Source organism: Brassica rapa, chromosome A09, assembly GCF_000309985.2.
Source record: "Brassica rapa cultivar Chiifu-401-42 chromosome A09, CAAS_Brap_v3.01, whole genome shotgun sequence".
Lineage (NCBI taxonomy): Eukaryota > Viridiplantae > Streptophyta > Magnoliopsida > Brassicales > Brassicaceae > Brassica > Brassica rapa.
In genome coordinates, this window is record NC_024803.2 from 13,482,209 (window position 1) to 13,500,833 (window position 18,625).

The 18,625-nt window shown below is 36.3% G+C and overlaps 3 protein-coding genes and 1 long non-coding RNA gene across 5 annotated transcripts; 1 reads left to right on the forward strand and 3 right to left on the reverse strand.

Moving 5' to 3' along the window:
• Positions 1-160: 160 nt before the first annotated feature.
• Positions 161-2,702, reverse strand: LOC103839155 (uncharacterized protein At4g15970-like). The gene is made up of 3 exons (XM_009115641.2): positions 2,192-2,702; positions 1,716-2,084; positions 161-934 (listed from the first exon to the last, which is right to left on the reverse strand). Exons 1-3 carry the CDS (start codon positions 2,417-2,419, stop codon positions 428-430), a joined length of 1,104 nt encoding a protein of 367 aa, XP_009113889.2. The 5' UTR covers positions 2,420-2,702; the 3' UTR covers positions 161-427.
• A 2,128-nt stretch (positions 2,703-4,830) lies between these two features.
• On the forward strand, positions 4,831-6,390 carry LOC103839154. 2 transcript variants are annotated; one of them, XR_627288.3, is made up of 6 exons: positions 4,831-5,066; positions 5,152-5,197; positions 5,284-5,461; positions 5,596-5,628; positions 5,717-5,779; positions 5,923-6,390. It is a non-coding gene; the product is annotated as an uncharacterized LOC103839154 (long non-coding RNA). The 2 variants fall into 2 exon arrangements; XR_627289.3 differs by lacking the exon at positions 5,596-5,628 and having other exon boundaries at positions 4,835-5,066.
• A 3,266-nt stretch (positions 6,391-9,656) lies between these two features.
• On the reverse strand, positions 9,657-13,468 carry LOC103842284. The gene is made up of 5 exons (XM_033279959.1): positions 12,202-13,468; positions 11,997-12,126; positions 11,526-11,813; positions 11,218-11,436; positions 9,657-11,125 (listed from the first exon to the last, which is right to left on the reverse strand). The coding sequence occupies exons 1-5, from the start codon at positions 12,747-12,749 to the stop codon at positions 10,766-10,768; spliced, it is 1,545 nt and encodes a 514-aa protein (XP_033135850.1). The 5' UTR covers positions 12,750-13,468; the 3' UTR covers positions 9,657-10,765.
• Positions 13,469-15,462: 1,994 nt separating this feature from the next.
• Positions 15,463-17,592, reverse strand: LOC117127693. Its single transcript, XM_033278315.1, has one exon. It carries the CDS (start codon positions 17,590-17,592, stop codon positions 15,463-15,465), a length of 2,130 nt encoding a protein of 709 aa, XP_033134206.1.
• Positions 17,593-18,625: the final 1,033 nt, after the last annotated feature.

An 18,625-nucleotide genomic window follows, 5' to 3' on the forward strand; every position in this document is an offset into this window, starting at 1 on the left:
TTGTTGCTAGTGAAGTTCCTGGACTGATTCTGGCAAGTGGCGGATGTATGCTCCACTCAAAATCTTATAACCCATGCTATTTTCTTAAGCTTTAGATTATCCCCCCATGACAAATATTGGATTGACACACGACACCGTCGGCGTCACCAAAAAATTACACTAATAAACCAAAACAATAATAGCCTTTTTATTATTATAAGTTTCTAAGAGCTCTTTCGTAATCAAAGTAACTTGGCTATAAATTCTCTAAACTTTCAAATATATTTTCTCCAGTTTGTTTTTTTTTTTCCTCCAGTTTCAGTACTTTTACTTAACCAATCATAAACATATCTTTAATCCATATCCGATATATATATTTCTACTAATCCTTTTACTTATATTAACAAATTTCGTATAAATATAACATATGTGGAACACCGTGTCGCTACTACCTCACTCTAAGACCACACCTATGACGACGTCTCCATCTAGCCTCTGCCTTCTTCGTATTCCCCAAAAAACTCTCAGACAAATATTGCTTCCAATCGCGGAGAACCGCGTTCAGATAGCTAACTTTGTTGTTTAAACCCTTACAACAATCGGCATGCATTGTATTGACTACATTGACGTCTTTGCTCGGCTCGCAAAAAGTTCCGATATGAAGAGTGTCCAGAAACCTCATTTTGATTCCGATTTGATCAACAAAAGGATCTCTTTTTATGAGGTTGAACACTTCTTGGTCGTGCTTTCCTCTACCACGGAATCTCCACCTCGAACCACACCAAAACTCATAGAACTTAATGGTTTTGTTGTTGGCCTTGACGTATGTGAATCCGGAGTTCACCCAGTTGCTCTTACTTGAGGAGTTTCCCTTGTAATGGTCGCACGCGATCTGAAAATCTACGTCTGGAAAGAATCGAGGAAATGGATCGCGAAACCACAAGATATCGGCATCCTAAAAAGCAATTGAGAGTAGACACAGTTAATCTAGCGAAAACTATCAGAGTATTGTTATAGTTTATTATATTTTGAATTACAATTATTACACCATACGTATGTGTAGAAAATGTAACCATAATATTGCTTTTGAAGAAGTACATCTTAATATTATTATGAATAGCTTAATAACAAGGACATGGTAGGCTAAATGTGGGTTAAAAACGAACCCGGAAATCCAAACCGAACTGATCCGGAAAAAAAATCTGAATCGAACCTGGTATAAATATCTAAATGAGTCTTGTCTACAAAATTTTCGGTTTTGAATAGTATCTAAACCTAACTCAAACTCGAGTCTAAACTAGTATAAAAACCCCCATTAAAGACATATCAAACCCAAACTCAGTCTGGCTAAATACTTAAAAATATGCAAAGATCTCAATGAATATATAAAAACGCATCTAAATATTTATATATAACGCAAATACTCAGTTAGCATATATTTTTGTATTGGGCATAGTTTTCAAATTTATATGTTGTATAATAAATTGCTTTTCAATTTATGAGTTTTTAGATCAATTTTTATTCAAAATATTTTAAGGTAACATAGATGAGTACTTGAACCCAACCGAACTCACAAATATCCTAACCAAAAATGAATATCCGAACGTCCATGTGTATTTTGAATCTAAAATACTAAAAAGATGTTAGTTTTGTTAAGTTATAAGTGAAACCTTTTCTAACTAAATAGTTTTTAAAATAAACATATCAAACAGAGAGTAAGCTAGAATATTGCATACTGTGAAGAGGAAGTTGTAACCTAGGGCAAGAACTTCCCTTAGAAACTCCATTCGCCTCCAAACGAGTTTCAAGTAGCCGGGAGTCATGTAGTTGTTCGGACCAGAGAGTTGGTCATAATCGGTGGCGTTGATCAAGTAGCAATGAGGATGAAGATGCAAACACCGTTCATATGCCTTGTTGTCCACGCAAACCCCAATCACATGTTTGAGATACTTTTCTGTCCCGATTCCGATATGGAAACTCTCAAGAAACAAGTCGAACATGGAGTTTGGAGCCACCCATGCCTCGTTTAATGCTGTTATAATCACCGTCTTGTCCTCCATTGCCGCGTTCATCAATACTCTTTCAAGTTCTGAAGCTGGTTCTCTCTATTGTATCCACCAAATGCAATTTGGCGTGAATCACTAAATACATTCTATTAACATCTCAATACAAATGAGAATATATAAGCAGTTAGCTATATTTGATTGCTCACCGTTTTGAAGGAAGTTTGGTTTTGTGAAAACCAGTTGATCTTCCATGGAGACAAAACCATTAGAGGATTATTAGAAGAATTATAGACCAATATACAAGAAATTGTCACGGTGATGAAGAGCAACACGAGTGGCATCACATCTCTTTGTGATCCGTTTGAAGACGGCTTGGCTATGTCGCCGTCTCTATCACCGGTGGAAGAAGAAGGCAATTCAGAGCTTGTATTCATTCTCTTGTTTCTTAATATCTTTTAATTTGTTCTTATGTTCTCTTTAGCTTTACAACACCTCCTTTATATAATAAGTTACTCTCACTCACTCTTTTATTTTTATTTATTTTTTAAATAAGTCAAATCATTGTTTTAATAGTTGAGATAATTATAGTGATTGTTATGATATTTGGTCACAAGTCTTTAGATCATTATGAAACTTACTTAGACAACATAGGAACGAAATATGTGAGGTTTGTTTAGCATTAAAGCTGAGGTAATATAATACTATACAACCATTTATTGCTACACCATTTAAATAACATTGCTGAAGAGTTTCTACGATGTAAGGAATACTTCTCTACTTTCACTATTCAGCATATTCCAAGGGCACAAAACACGATGGCGGATAAGCTAGCACGAGGTGCTAGGACTCAGCCTTCTGCTATGGTTTATGTTGACTCCGTTCCTCCGAGATGGTTCTCGGCTCAGGAATCCACTTAGTTTAGTTTTGTTTCTTTGTTGAAAAAAAAAAAAAAATTTAAATAACATTGCTTAACAATCTGAAAAGCCAAAAGCTACCAACCGTTTTATGTTCTAAACATAATGTTGATTATGATCGAGGAGCAATCTTCCATTACGTCTAAATTTTAAATAACGAAATTAATCGGCACCCGAACTATAATTGTACTGAAGAGAACGTGATTCATATTTTTTCTTGTTTCTATCATACAAAATATTACAATAGTGTAATATTAATTTTCGAAAGTATAGTAGCTTTTTGTTTTTTTTTTAAGGTATAGCTGCAACTTTAGATTACTGAAAACAGTGTTTTCTTCAAGTGTTTGTAACAGGGGGTGAAGGGGTCGAAAAGGCATAAACCATATAAACAGAATCAACCAATAAAATTTTAGAGTTCTTTTATTAGTTTGAAAGGTATTGTCCTTTCAAACTCTTACCCCTTTCTTGTGATTTTGAACAGAAGAATCTTGGTTTTCGATATCGTGATGCGATTTTGATTTCTTATTGTTGGTTGATCTTCTTTCCATATGTGACGGAACACAATATTTAGAATAACGAAGATGCAATTTCTTAAGGTGTTATCGGTTCGTGACGTAGTACACGAGGTAGTTTAAGATATATGTCAAGATGTTGAATTATTGAAATTGCATACTGTGATTGCATGTGTAAGTTGAATTTGGAAATAGAAAGAAAATATCTTGTTGAAGATAAATAACATTTTTCATTAAACTAATTAGTTTTACTTAGAGAAGAAGTGTTACTTGCATTTGAATAAGAAGTTTTTTTACATGGAAATATATGTTCATTAAAGTGCATTTAATGAATCTGGAGAACAAGTTTATGGTTTATTATATAAGCAGGGACATGCCTAATGAGAAGACAAGTATCCAGAAATTAAAGTGGCAGAGAGTTTTCTTTGTATTCTTGTTGAGTGTTGACATTGGTGCTGACGTAATGTATGACGGAGTGTTCCGTTGTACTTAGTGTTGTGACGTTGGTGCTGATGTTGCATGTGGCGGGTTGTCCGTTGTGCTGTGATGATCAAGTTGTACGTTGGTGTTGACGTGCTCGATGGTATTCTTGATGTGCGTTAGGTGTTGACGTACTCAGTGACGTACGTACTTGGTGAAATATTTGGTGACGTACCTTCAGAGATTTGGAGTTTGAAGTCTAGACTCAGGGGGAGTGTACCTGAAGATTAGGTTATCATGAGAAAGTCTGAACTCTGTGGGAGTTTAGCTCAAAGTTTGTTTACCTTGAAAAGTTTATGTTATAGAAGAGAGCGGTGATTCAAGAGGGTTGTGCTTGTATTACGCGTTTGCGAATTGGTTGTAATTTGCTTTGTCATTGTAGTGGATTCAAATTCTGGACGAGGTCTTGAGGATTAGGAAATGAAGTTCGTTAACAAACTATGTGTATCATTTACTTTCTGTTTTATTTATTTATGATTTATCCGCACTTACAATTGGTATCAGAACGGAGTTTGATAGAGTTTAAGTCTAGTTTTGAGTAGAACAAAGGTGAGGACAAAAATTGCGTCAGGAAGTACGATAGAATTTGGAAACTGGTCTTGATGGAGTCGTATCAAGAAGGGACGCCTGTGACAAAGTCACCAAGGCTTGATTCATCTAATTATGGATATCCACCAGAATGGATATCTGAAGATAACCGAAAATATGTATACTTAACTTTATATTCCTAGTTTACTTTTTTTATTTTATTTAAAATGTTTATATAGATGCCGCATATGGTTCAAAATCAAATCTATTACTATAAAAAGGATTTTCTCTCCTCTCAGCCCGCCACCTCAGCATCCAGGTAGGTAAGTCGACGCAGGATACGGCGACACGTGTCAGGTAAATGATGCTCTGCGTTTCATTAAGTCTTGGCGTGGTGGGTTTCTGTCGTTTTACGTTACTGGGCTTAAGGACTTGGTCAGACTTCAGGCCCGACGCAAAGAGAAGTGCCGCAAAGAGAAGATGTCTCCCTTCTCCTGCGACGGCGACCCTAAAACTTTTCTGATTCTTCCACCATCTGAAACGTTTTACGTAAAAGCTTCGAGATTAATCACATTGATTCGCTCTCCCACTACGTCGTCTTCAATGCTACGTTTCGATATGATATGCGGCGATCTCCGTATAAATATGTGAGAGTAATCCTCCCTTTGATCTCATCTTATCTTCGTAACACTAAAATCTCATACTCAGCACTTTCAACATGGTTAATACTAGGGTTTTTTCTCCGATCTGGGTCGATATGCTGATGGTGGATGTGAATGTAAGTTAGTTTCCAGATTTTCATATTTGTGTATCTGGATCTTCTCCCTGTTTCTTGATACTGATATATCTCTAATCATGTTTCAGTCGGCCATGATGCAAGCGACCATGATATATCTCTAATCATTACTTTTTGCTATCTCCACATCTCTCTGCTACTCATCTCTCTGCTATCTCCACAACTTTCCTAAAGCTTTAGAGAGATCTCAAAATCTCGACAGCCATGGCAACCACCAAATTCCAGAGGATTATGATCCAGCCAATGGTATATTTTCCTTGGATATTTTCTCCTTCATATGTGTTGTTATGACTACTTTCTCTGTTTTCTTTGATTGAATTTTGCTATGTTTTTTTTTTCAAAAAAAAAAATTGCTTTATTTTCTGGTGGTTTCGAAGCAGCTCCATAACTTGAGTTTTAGGGGTTTTCAAAGTGTAAGCTCCATAACAATGGATTTTCCATAACAATGTAAGTTATCAATGGGTTTTCTGATTTATCTTCTGGTTTGTATTTGTCACACAGAAACTTCGAATCCATATTTGGCTATTTGAGCGGAAAGATCTGAAGACTGAAAAAATAATTAATGTAAGTCTGTACTATACATTTTTAGCTATGAATCTGTTGCCAACAGAGCTCCATGAGCATGTACTTTGTAATTCCTAGCTTAGTTTTCTTTGTAAATCAAGTTTAAATACACTGTTTAATTGATGTCTCTTGGTTTTCTCAAGTGTTCAGGAATTCATGGCGTTCTTTGTGCGGTTGAATTCATGGATTACAAACACTACTGAGTAATTTCATCAACACACTACTGAGGAATTCATGGTGTTCTTTGTTCAGAAAGTTTCTTCACATTTTATTTTTCTTGCATATTCAATTCATGTCCACTGGCCACTAGACTAACTTAAGGTTATGTTCTTGATTCATCTGTCCCCTTCACATTATGTATCTGAGGTTGATCAAAATTACATGTTTATGGTGACAGTGCCTAGGTCTTGATGCCCGCATTACATAGATGGTGCTTATGATACTTTTCAGCTGGCCACACTAAGCTATATGTTAATTTAGTGCAGACATATTAATCATTATGTTTTTCATTTTTCCTATTTGTTGTCGATAGAATTTGAGCGCTAATATGTATTTGACTATATAGATCTTCAAAACTTTATTTTCGAAATGAGAAGAGAGTTTATTTTTAACAACTTATTTGCTTCTTTTTGAGAATTTTAACATTTGATAGTGATTATTAAATACACCAGTTTTAAAAGAACATGGACAAAAACTAAGCAAACACATTCATACGACAGTGATTGTATATCACACACAATGGGATTTTTCATGGTTTATCAATCCTGACACTTCCGGTTATTCACGTTCATGTTAGTAAGAATCACTATTAACAACAGATCGTTGCTCTATTCTCACGCACTAAGTCACAAATACGATTCACAAACAGTACCAAACACGTAAATAATTCAATATCCAGATTTCCAAATTCATATGGTGTACACAACTAACTAGAAAAACTAAAACGGTTGATAGCAACAACAAATTTCATAAACCATGGGTTCAGCATCATCCTAAAGACCTCAGTGAAACAAGTATGTCAAAAAATGAGGACTTCTACAAAGCAAGTTCCATCAATTCACATAAGAAGACAAGATCGAAGTGATGAAAACATTATTACTCCTTCATGAATTTAATCCTCCTACCAGGTTTCTGTTTAGGAATAGAAACATGAAAGGCTAAGTATATTAATATCAAAAACAATTATACGTAACCAAAAAAAAAAACATGTCCATCGCTTCCATTAATATTCTACAGAAACAAAAAAATTCTGTCATCTCGAACAAACACAGACAACTCACAACACCATCACAATCAAGACATTATCACCTACTTATCATATTCCAAATTGAATCAAAAGATAACTCAAGAAACAAATGTAGAAAAAATATAAAAAATAACACAAATACTGTTTATTAAACATATACTCCAACTGTTGAAATTATTTTAAGAATCACATCCCGCCCGTAGGGCGGGCCGACCCTAGTAAAATATATATAATTGCGGATAAAGTGATTTGTTACTCACTTAGGGGGTGTTAGTGGGAGTAAGATTTATATAGAATTTGTTGATTTTAAAAGTTGAAAGATTTATTAAATTTGGAAAGAGTTGTAGAGAGTTTTGTGTATTGTGAAATTCTATGAAAACACATTGATATAATGATTCTAAGAATCTAAGGTATATAAGTAGTATTCTCAAAATCTTGTGTTATGAGTTAAATGGTGAAGAATACAACTTCCAATAACACAAACTTTAATAGATTTAAAGAATCATTAAAATCTAAACTTTTTGAATAACAAAAGATTGTGTATGGAATTACTAAATCATAAAACCAATAACACTAGATTTTAATGAGAATGTGAGAATGTGTAAACCAATAACACTAGATTCTATAAATTCTAACAATCATCATAAATATAACTCCCACTAACACCCCCTTAAATACATGTTATTCTTCTAATTTCATGCATTACTAAAATTTGCATCTAAATCTGGTTGTTGTTTTTAGATTTATTTTTTTTTATAAGAAAAAAAATCTAAAAACAACAACTGGATCCATTTTCAAAGTTTTATCCTCGTACCCATTAATCGTCCAATATATTATAAATTATAAAATAAATTAAGTTAATGGTCAACTTTGAAGTACAAGGTATCTTAAATATCCGAAACCACCCAAATAACTAAACTCAAACTAAAAATATCCGAACCCAATCTGATATATAAAAATACTCATAACGGATTTTAGACCTCAATATTGAGATACCCGGAAATCCGATCCGAGCGGAAGGCCCATGCCTAATAGACGTCATACAACGGCCTGATTAACCCAGACCATCATGACTTAATTTGAACAGCTTTATAACCGAATTGCAATGTTTATTATCTTGGATAGTAATAAAGTAACCGATACCAACATGATTTGAAAGAACTAAATCACAGTAATTTTCTTGGTAGAGACAAGAAGTTCTAAGAAATTGTAAAATAAATATTGCACAAATATTATTGTACACTATATTTAAAAACATGATAAACCCATAAAGTGATGAAAGTAAAATAGTTTTGATGAAACTGATAAAATAAATTATAAAGATTAACCAAAAGAAAGTAAGTTGCATTATCCAAATTCACAATAAAAAAATAGAAACAGGAAAAAAACTACTCAAAGACATTATCCAAATACACCACTGAATTTCCAGATGAGCGAACAACCAGAGGCTTTAATAGTTGAGAAAAAGACAGAAATAGCACTAAATCAAGTTTTTGTTCCCAAACTAGCACTCAAGGTTAAAAGTCACAAAATAGCACTTAATGTTTTATCAAAATAAATAAATAAATATTTATACCACTATGGTAAATTAGTGTAGACATTAGGGTTTAGAGTTAAGAGGTAGAGTTTAGGATTTAGGGTTTAGGGTTTAGAGTTTAGGGTTTAGGGTTTAGAGTTTAGGTTTTAGGGTTTAGAGTTGAGAATTGGGATTTTAAGGATAAGATTTCAAATTTTGAAAAATAAAAAAGTTTTAAATGTTTCAAAAGATAAAATGCTATTTTGGTCATTTTAGTTTTTGAGTGCTATTTTTGTGATATAAACTTAGAAATGTGCTATTTTGGAGATTTGCCCTTAATAGTTCCTGGAGCTGAATTTTGCGGAGGGAATGTTGATTCAATTGATTGTGGAGAAGAGGGGAGTTGACAGAAGCTGTCTTCTGTCAATTCATTTGCAGTTACATAGATAACTGATGCTGAATCTCCATTTTCAATGAAATCATATCCTTCATAAGCAGGGGTTGGAATGTTTCCTCTGTTCTGTTCTGAAACTGTTTCAACTAAACTCAGTTCATCTGCCGTTACATAGCCTTGTGATGTTGAATCTTCACTTTCTGTGGTATCAGATTCTTCAGAACCGGGACCTGATATGTTTTCTGAAACTGTATCGCCTAAACTCAGTTCATCTGAGGTTACATAGCTTTGTGATGTTAAATCTTCACTTTGCATCGAATCAGATCCTTCAGAAGCATGGCTTTGAATGTTTCTTCTGTCTTGATCTAAAATTGTTTCACGCTCATTTGAGAGTACAGATCTCTGTTGTGTTGAGTCTTCACTTTGCATGAAATCAGATCCTTCAGAGTCAGGGTAATGAAGGCTACTTTTGTCTTGTTCTAAAATTGTTTCATCGAAACTCGACTTATCTGCGGGTTTATAACTCTGTGGTGTTGAGTCTTCAGCTTGTATGGAATCAGACCCTTTAGAAGCGGGGGTTTGAATGCTTCTTTTGTCTTGCTCTGAAATTGATTCACCAGATGCTGACAAGTACTAACTGATACCATGTTAGATTCGGATTTATTATGTGCTTCCAACTCAAAACCAATTGGCAATTAGTGGATTGGCTCTAACGCTTTATATATTACTTAATGTCCCATTGATTTTCCAATGTGGGATACATATCCCTTAATACCCCTCCTCGAGATGATGGCTCTTATCGCCCAGAAATCTCGGAAACTTTTTAAGACAGTTATACTCGGTCGAGCGAGTCAATTACGACCTATATACCCGGTCGGGTAGGGTTAATATTAATTAGGGGTTTAACTTATTAGGATATGGGCTCTGATACCATGTTAGATTCGGGTTTATTATGGGCTTCCAACTCAAAACCAATTGGCAATTAGTGGATTGACCCTAACCCTTTTATATATTACTTAATGTCCCATTGATTTTCCAATGTGGGATACATATCCCTTAATAATTACAATTCGTCACTGAGAGAAATAACACTTATTGGACCTACCTGGGCATTAGGGCTCACTACAAGAAAACAGGTCGTTTCCGACTACGGTATTAGTCGGTATTCAGTCGGTAAATGATCATTTCCGACTGATTAACGACTGATAAGAGTCGTCGTAATATACCTCGTCGCTAAATATTTTAGTCGTAAAACAGTCGGTATTTAGCGACTGTTTGACGACTATTATGATCAGTCGTAACTTCAGTCGGTAATTAGTAGGGCATTTGGCGACTGATTTACGACTTATTTAGTGACTATTCAACGACGGCTTACTGACTGAATTTAACGACTACGTTTAGCGACTGAATTTAACGACTGAGTTTAACGACTGCATTTAGCGACTGATTACACGACTGACTTAGTGACTAATTATCTCTGTAGGAAAACAGTCGGTATATTACTGCTACTGAATCACGACTGATTAGCGACTGAAATGCTTAAAATTTACGACTGATTTCGCGACTGATATGCGACAAATTACCATATTTTTTTGGCTGTTAAATATATGATTTTGGTGTATTGTTTTTCTTGTCCATGATTTGTTATTTAAATCTGCTATTAGTACTACTAAAAACGATTTTGAAATCATAAAAGTTTTAAATACCATACACAAACAAAAGAACTCCATAAGTTAGGAGTATTCAAGTTTCAAACAGAAAGAACTCCAAAGAGTTTTACAAGTTTCACACATCCAAAAGCTAGTTTTTCACATAGGAGAAGGGAAAGACCTAAACATGATGGGGATCAGATGAAGCTGTTTCTTTGGAGATGAAGTCCAAGAATCTCTGGTCTGTGGTGGCGATGTACTTCCGAACCATTAACAACTCATCGATCGTAGCTTGCTGAGTAGCTATAACTCTGGAACGCTCTTCCTCAACCATTGCCGCAGCAGCAGCAGCTTGGGCACGATCTTCCTCAGCCTTTGCAAGAAGAGCAGCTTGTTCTTTGATTTGACGTTGAGCTTCTTCAAGTTGCTGTTGCATTTGGATGAAAGAGGACAAGCTTCTTGGGTCATATGCCACTTCATTAAGTTGGTTCTTCAAGCTTCCAAGGCCATAAATTTGCCCCCTGTCATTGGTGAAAGTGGCCTATAACAAGCAATAACAAGCAAGACTATATCAATAACAAGTGAGAGACTATTATGAATGCAAAAAAGAAAATGTTGAGTAAGAAACCCAACCTGAATAAACAGCTCATTCTCCTCTTCTATTGATAGTGGTGGATGCTGCCCAGTCTCGGTGTGATCATCAGTCTCAAGGGTGGCCAACTTAGCTTCTTTTTGCTTCTTGAAAGCCTCAATAACTTGTTTAGCTTTGAAATCACTAAAGGTTCCATCTGACTTTGTATGAGCTCTGATGAATACTTCACCAAAGCTCACTGGTCTTCCCAATTCAACAACCTGAAGTAAAATGGAAGAAAAGATCAGTATAAAATGTTTAAAAACCAAACAGACGTATCACAATGAACAGATAAGAAGTAGGGACTCACCATCTCTTGGTGGAGCTGCATATAAGACTTCTGGCCAGAGTTATGTGTGTGAAAGCCAAGACCTTGACGGTCAGACATTCTAGATGCTGATGCTGTAGCACTCTTTGCAACCGCAGCGTCAGTGTCCCAATAGTCGGTCATTAGTTTCCAGAGTGTGTCGCCTATCCAATTAGGCTGCTGCCGAGATGTCCTTACTTCGCTGACCATGTCTTTCATTCGTAGAAGAGCAATGGCCTCGAAATGTTCTTGCACAACACCAGTCAATGATGGATCCCATGTGTGAGTTTTCTACAAATGAACATAGAAGATACTAGTTAGCCATCAAAAACCAAAGAATTAAAAAAACAGTGTGTAATAAACTTGTTCAAAAAAGACAAGTTAACATGGATGGTGAGTTGCACAACACCAGTCAACACCACTTACTTAATAACTATAATAACTCAAAGACAGAGAGGAGACAGAGAAACTTACGGCAAATTCCAGAAAGTAGCGTTCTTGTCTGTCTCTAGGCACACGAGTCCAGCTGTAGAAAGGCTTATTAAACTTGTTCTTTAAAATCTTGGTAATCTTCCTAGACAAGCTCGACTTGTCATACCCAAACCTACAAACATATAATAATCAATACAAATTTTTAAATTAAATTTCTAAAAGAAGACAAGCAAAAAATATAACTGACCATGTGGTTCCAGGCTCAAGGTTGCGAGACAGGACAATTGTGTTCTTTGCTCGACCTGGCTGGTTTAGGAGGGAGTTCAAAAGATCCATATGGTCAGAGGCGAGATTAGGTTGAACCGGAGCCTCTACATCGGACATATCCTCCTCCTCCTCTTCTGGAAAACGAGAATTTTGTGCTTCAGAACTGTGAGGCGATTGAGATGCTCGAACTGGAGCCGGTTGACTTGGAGGAAGTGTGTTCATACGTTCAGTCGACTGAGTTTGTCGCTGTTGAGGTTGAGACGTCGCAGCAGCTGGAGTGAGAGGCGACGGAGCTGATTGAGAAGGTGGGAAGTTCGTTTCCGGAAACAGCTTTCTCGGAGGAGGATAATCGCGAACAGATGGGAGAGGATTGTTCTTAGGGAGAGGTTTGTTCTTAGGGAGAACGGGTGGGATCGATGGAGATGGATCCCTCGGTACGAAGTCATACTGAGCTGGTAAAGTAGCTGGGCGTTGTGTAACCCGAGAGGAGTTGGGTTTGACGGTATTTCGCTTCCTCTTTCCACCCATCTTCGGAGACAGATGCTGGAGAGATCGGGATCGGCGGGAGAGATCGAGATTGTGACCGGTGGGAGAGATCGAGATCGAGCTCGGTGGGAGAGATCGCGATCGAGACCGGTGGGAGAGAGTGGCCGTCGAGATCTGTGGGAGAGATTGAGATCGAGATGGAGATGGAGATTGAGATCGTGAGAGAGTGGCTCGAGATTGAGAGTGAGATTAGGGTTTTCTTGTTGGTTCTGTTTCTTCTTCCGCGAAATTAGAAGAGATGAAATAAAATTTTGGGCTTTGTTAACGCGGGCTTTAAGTCTAAAAATTTTGGGTTTTCCCGGTTTAGATCATCAGTCGCCAATCAGTCGGAATTCAGTCATTATTTTTTAAAATGAAAATTAAATTGAAATTCAATATCAAATTATAACCAAATATTTTCGCGGTTCAATAATTTTTTGGAGGCAAAACCAAATTTTTGGCTTAATAGTCGGTAATAAGTAGGTAATCAGTCGTTAAATTTGCAAATAAATTTGAAAATAAATTTGAAAATACAAATATACATAATTAAATATTACAACATATATTTTAAATGTTTTTTGCGATTTAAGAACTTTTGGAGCCAAATAAAAATGTACATAATAAACCTTAATCCTAACCCCTAAATCGAAACCCTAATCCCTAAATCCAAAATAACATTGTATTACAACATAATATATTAAATACGACAAATAAAGTTTATAACATATATATGAAACATAATATTATACATGGTAACCGAAGTTCATCATATTACAAGATAATATTATACATGGAAACCGAAGTTTAGAACATCATATTACAAGATAATATTATACATGGAAACCGAAGTTTAGAACATCATATTACAAGATAATATTATACATGGAAACCGAAGTTTAGAACATCATATTACAGGATAATATTATACATATGAGCACTTAATTAAGCAACTTAGTACGGTTCATCTTCATCTCCATCTTCATCATCATCTGAAGATGATAAATTACATCGGAATTCATCATTAGGTTCTGCATCTGCCACATCGAAATCAATATTGATCGGTTCTCCAGGAGCATGTACCAAATGGTCGACTTCAAGGTCTTCAACTGTGGTCATCAAAACAGCATCATCGTTTTCTTGTTGCAAAGTCACCGGATCTTTGTCTTCATATTCTCCAAAAATGATTCTCCTAGGATTCACTTTTAGAACATTGAGCCAAGACTGCTTCGGTTTTCTTACATATGGATATGGAATATAACAAACTTGATCTGCTTGAGATGCTGTTAAACAAAAATAAATATAGTTAATAAAAATATAAACAATAAGTATATATATACAAACGTACCTAGAATAAATGGATCATATTTGTAGTATTTTCTCGATGAGAGAACATCCACTATTCCGCCATTTTTCCGCCGAGTGCCTCTACCAATAACAGGGTCATACCACTTACACTTAAAAAGTGTAATTTTCAAATCGACTATACCCTCGTAATTGATTTGTATGATATCTGTTAAGATCCCATAGTACTGAGATTCATCAGCTGCATTTGTATAACTCTCTCCTTTAGCACATACTCCATAGTTGCAAGTCTTTCGTCCCTCACCATGCGTTTGGGTATGAAACAGAAAACCTCGAGTGAAATAAATTGGCCAGGTTTTGGCTTTATTCACGGGTCCTTGTACAAACTCTTTAACCCAAGCAGGAAAAGGATGTGTTTCGCTCCAGTGAGTAACCTGTAAATATATATACACAAGATTAACACTATGTAAAATTAAGTATTATAATAGTATAACTGAGACGTACATAATCTTTCACCCATATATGATATTCCTCAGCTCTCTTCGTGGAGAGATCTCTTTCAGAAAGGTCTGGATATTTTACAGAAAGAAAATCTTCGAACATGCTATATTAGAGCAACAAAATTAAAATATGAGAAGGTATGCATTTGTTAGATTAGTGTGAGAAATATAAGGTATGGATTTAATTTGTCAAATTATATATACCTCTCAAATGGCTGAAAATAATCACAATTTCGCAAAACATAAGCATGTGCGCATAGATAATCTTTTTCGGAAAGCCAAATTTCTTGCATTTCCCCGCTTGGACGACCTACCTGAATAAATATATCTGGTACTCCTTCAACATGATATACAGGGACTTCACCTACTTCAAATCTTGTAAACCTACCATATTAGGACAAGAGATCCACATTTTAGAAGAAAACATATAAATACACATGAAAAGGCGAACATGTAACTAATTATAACATTTACCTCGATTTCGTTTGTATACTGTCAGCGAAGTAGTGTTCTGAGAAATAAGCAATCTCAGCATTGATATATGCTTCAACTATCGACCCTGCTGCATGGCTTTTGTTCGTTGCGTTCGCTTTCAACTTCTTAAAATATCTTTCGAAAAGATACATCCACCTATATTGCACGGGGCCTCCTAGTTCAGCTTCATAGGGGAGATGTATAGTCAAGTGCTCCATCACGTCAAAAAAAGATGGTGGAAAGATCTTTTCCAAATTGCATAGTATCAAAACAATATTTTGTTTAAGTTTTTTTAAGCGATTTTTTTGCAAAGTTCTCGAGCAAAGGTTACGGAAAAATAAACCAATCCCTGCAATATATAAACAAATTTAAAATCGTTAATAACCCAATTTATAAACACTCTTCGAAATGTAATATACCATGAAACTATAATTAATTAATTAATTTGTACCTGATAAAGCAAGATGGACGTTCTCGTCTAGGAGTTCTGCACATATAAATGGAAGTAGCCTCTCCATAAACACATGGCAGTCATGACTCTTCATGCCTGAAAACTTGCGCTTCTCTATATCAACACAGTTAGCTAAGTCGGAAGCATAACCGTCTGGAAATTTTACCCCAACTTTCACACATTCCAATAAACTTTTTCTTGCGCTCTCTCCCAGTGTGTAGGGAGGAAAAGGAGCTTGACCACGACTATCAACATGTAAGTGTTGCCGATCACAGAGAAGTTCTATATCCAATCTTGACTTGATTGTGTCTTTCGACTTACCCTTCACACTCATAAGAGTATTCATGATGTTGTCGAAAAAATTCTTCTCAATATGCATAACATCAAGATTATGTCGAAGATTTAGGTCCCTCCAGTACGGCAACTCCCAGAATATGCTTTCCTTGTGCCAGTTATGTTCCTTCCCATATCCGGGTTTCTTCTTATCGTGACCATTTCCACCGCACTGGGACGTTTTTGGTGGATTGACACCTTTTAACCGCTCAGAATAAACTTGCTCACCACTCAAAGATTCAGGTGGAACTTCATTCATAGCATGTTTTCCCTTCAAGAAGTCCTTTCTGTTCTTCCTCAATGGATGGCCACGAGGAAGAAATCTTCGATGACAATCAAACCAACACGTCTTCCTTCCATTCTTCAGATAAAAAGCCTTTGTATCTTCCATACAAATTGGACAAGACAACCTACCATGAGTCGTCCATCCTGATAGCATCCCATATGCCGGAAAGTCGCTTATCGTCCAAAGAAGCACAGCCTTAAGATTAAAATTTTGATTCAAAGAGACATCGTATGCTTCAACTCCAGTAGACCACAGCTCTTTTAACTCCGCAATTAGAGGTTTGAGGAAGATATCTAGACTAGCTCGTGGGTGATTTGGCCCAGAATTCAAAATTGTGAGAAACAAGTACTCTGGATTCATGCACATACCAGGAGGTAGATTATATGGAGTCAAGATCACTGGCCACAACGAATGATTATTAGACATCCCAAATGGATTGAATCCATCCGTAGATAAGCCGAGATAAACATTACGGGGTTCCTCTGCAAACCGGGGATGTTGATCTTGAAAGTGTTTCCACTCTGCTGCATCTGACGGATGAGACATTTCACCCTCCTTTGCTTGGTGCTCTGCATGCCATCTCATTGCTGCTGCTGTCTTCTTGCTCTGATACATTCTCTTCAATCTGTCAGCAATAGGTAGATACCACATACGACTATATGGCACTTTGGTTCTACGTCGTTCGCTTCTAGGCTTCCATCTTGGTGCATCACAAAACTGACACTTATCCCACCTTTCATCCTCTTTCCAGAAGATCATACAATTGTTAACACACACATCAATTTTATAGTACGGGAGACCCAAATTGCGCATCAATCTTTCTGTCTCGTAATGTGAACCGGTTGATTGGTTTCCAGCTGGTAAATAGTCTGTCAACATTTCACATACCGAATCAACGCACTTTTCACTCAAATTATAATCCACCTTATTTTGCATGATCCTAGAAGCCAATGATAATTGCGAGTGACCTTCTCGGCAACCATCATATAAAGGATTTTTCGCTCCTTCTAACAAGTCGTAGAATTTCTTCGAGTGATTGCATTCCGGATCTACTGCATTTTGATAACTATCACCATGTTGATAGTTATCAAAACTCACATTATCTCGAAATGCATCATTCACCATTTCCACATATCTATCTTCTACTGCATTACCAATGTGATCTTCACTACCACTTAAATGCGTCGGATTAGCATAACTTGTTCCTAAAGCCATATCGAGTTCTTCTCCATGCTTGTACCACACATAATAGTCGAGCATAAACCCTTTACTATATATATGTTTCAAAATTCGATGTCCCGGGAGAAATTTCTCATTCTTGCAAACACTGCAAGGACAAAAGAATTTACCATTATTATCCTGTGTTAGAGGCTGACTGTTTGCAAATGCCATGAATTGCTCTACTCCCGTTGTGAACTCTTCCGAGAAATTCCCCGTTTCTTCATCGATCCTCTTGTACATCCAATCTCGAAAGTTAGTGTAGTTGTAATTACCTCCCATTATGTGACTGAACGTTTTTTCTGACTTTTTTATTCTTTCAAGCATCGCACGAAGAAAAAATGACTCGGTTGGGTGTATATATAGAAAATGTTTCCGACTGTTTTCCTACTGATTTACGACTGAATTTGCCGACTGATATATTTGGTCGTAAAAGGTTGTTACACCAAACTAGTAACGACATTCACGTGTTTTATACCGGTTTTTGACGACCGAAATGTGACGGTTTCACCTAATATATATCAGTCGCTAAACAGTCACTATATTTCCCGACTAATTACCGACCGATGCTTACCGACTACACATTAGTCTGTAGTCAGTCGCTAATAAACGACTAGGTTTCTACTGAATTCTGTAGTCGTTATTTGGCGACTGATTACCTACTGTTTTATTTCGGTCGTAGCATAGTCGCTAATCAGTCGTGAATCAGTCGGTATATTTAGCGACTACATAATCAGTCGGTAAAATCAGTCGGCAAAAACGTGTTTTCTTGTAGTGGCTGGATTCATTTGATGGTGGGGAAGACGACTCAGAATGAACAATTTGGATACTGCACCTCCTCGACATGGACATCGTGGTAGCACTGCAGCAGAAAAAAGCAAGGAACCTCCGAAACAATGATGCTCTACGTCTACGTGATACGTTTCTGGAAGTATTTCCTCCCGAAGGAAGAGATGGATCATGATCTGATGTGTTTTCATTGATTTCTTCAAGAACTTCAACGATGGTAGCCAAGTTACTTTCCATTCTTTAGCTTGTTCTGACTTTGTTAAGAGTTTGCCTGAGCATAAATATAACTACATGATTTATTTATTTAGTGACAGACAATAAAAGAGACGAGAGAACTTGGAAATTACGTCCAAGAGAAAAGAAAAAACAAAATAAAATAAATTCAACCAGTCCAGATGCCATAGCCAAATCCATAACCAGGGCCAGGACTTGTATGAAACCACGTCTTAATAGACTTTTAACTTGGAGTCAAACATATTTGAGGTCAGAGCTTGAACATGAAAACAGAATAATGTGTTCAAATACT

Bases quoted from the DNA above. Each gene is read 5' to 3' on its own strand.
- LOC103842284 (XM_033279959.1), bottom strand. From the start codon at position 12,749: ATGGGTGGAAAGAGGAAGCGAAATACCGTCAAACCCAACTCCTCTCGG. The intron at 11,814-11,996 runs GTAAGTTTCTCT...GTTCATTTGTAG, and splicing joins GCTACTTTCTGGAATTTGCC to AAAACTCACACATGGGATCC. The intron at 11,126-11,217 runs GTTGGGTTTCTT...TGCTTGTTATAG, and splicing joins AGAATGAGCTGTTTATTCAG to GCCACTTTCACCAATGACAG.
- LOC117127693 (XM_033278315.1), bottom strand. From the start codon at position 17,592: ATGGGAGGTAATTACAACTACACTAACTTTCGAGATTGGATGTACAAG.
- LOC103839155 (XM_009115641.2), bottom strand. From the start codon at position 2,419: ATGAATACAAGCTCTGAATTGCCTTCTTCTTCCACCGGTGATAGAGAC. The intron at 2,085-2,191 runs GTGAGCAATCAA...TGGATACAATAG, and splicing joins ACCAAACTTCCTTCAAAACG to AGAGAACCAGCTTCAGAACT. The intron at 935-1,715 runs GTATGCAATATT...ATTGCTTTTTAG, and splicing joins GTTACAACTTCCTCTTCACA to GATGCCGATATCTTGTGGTT.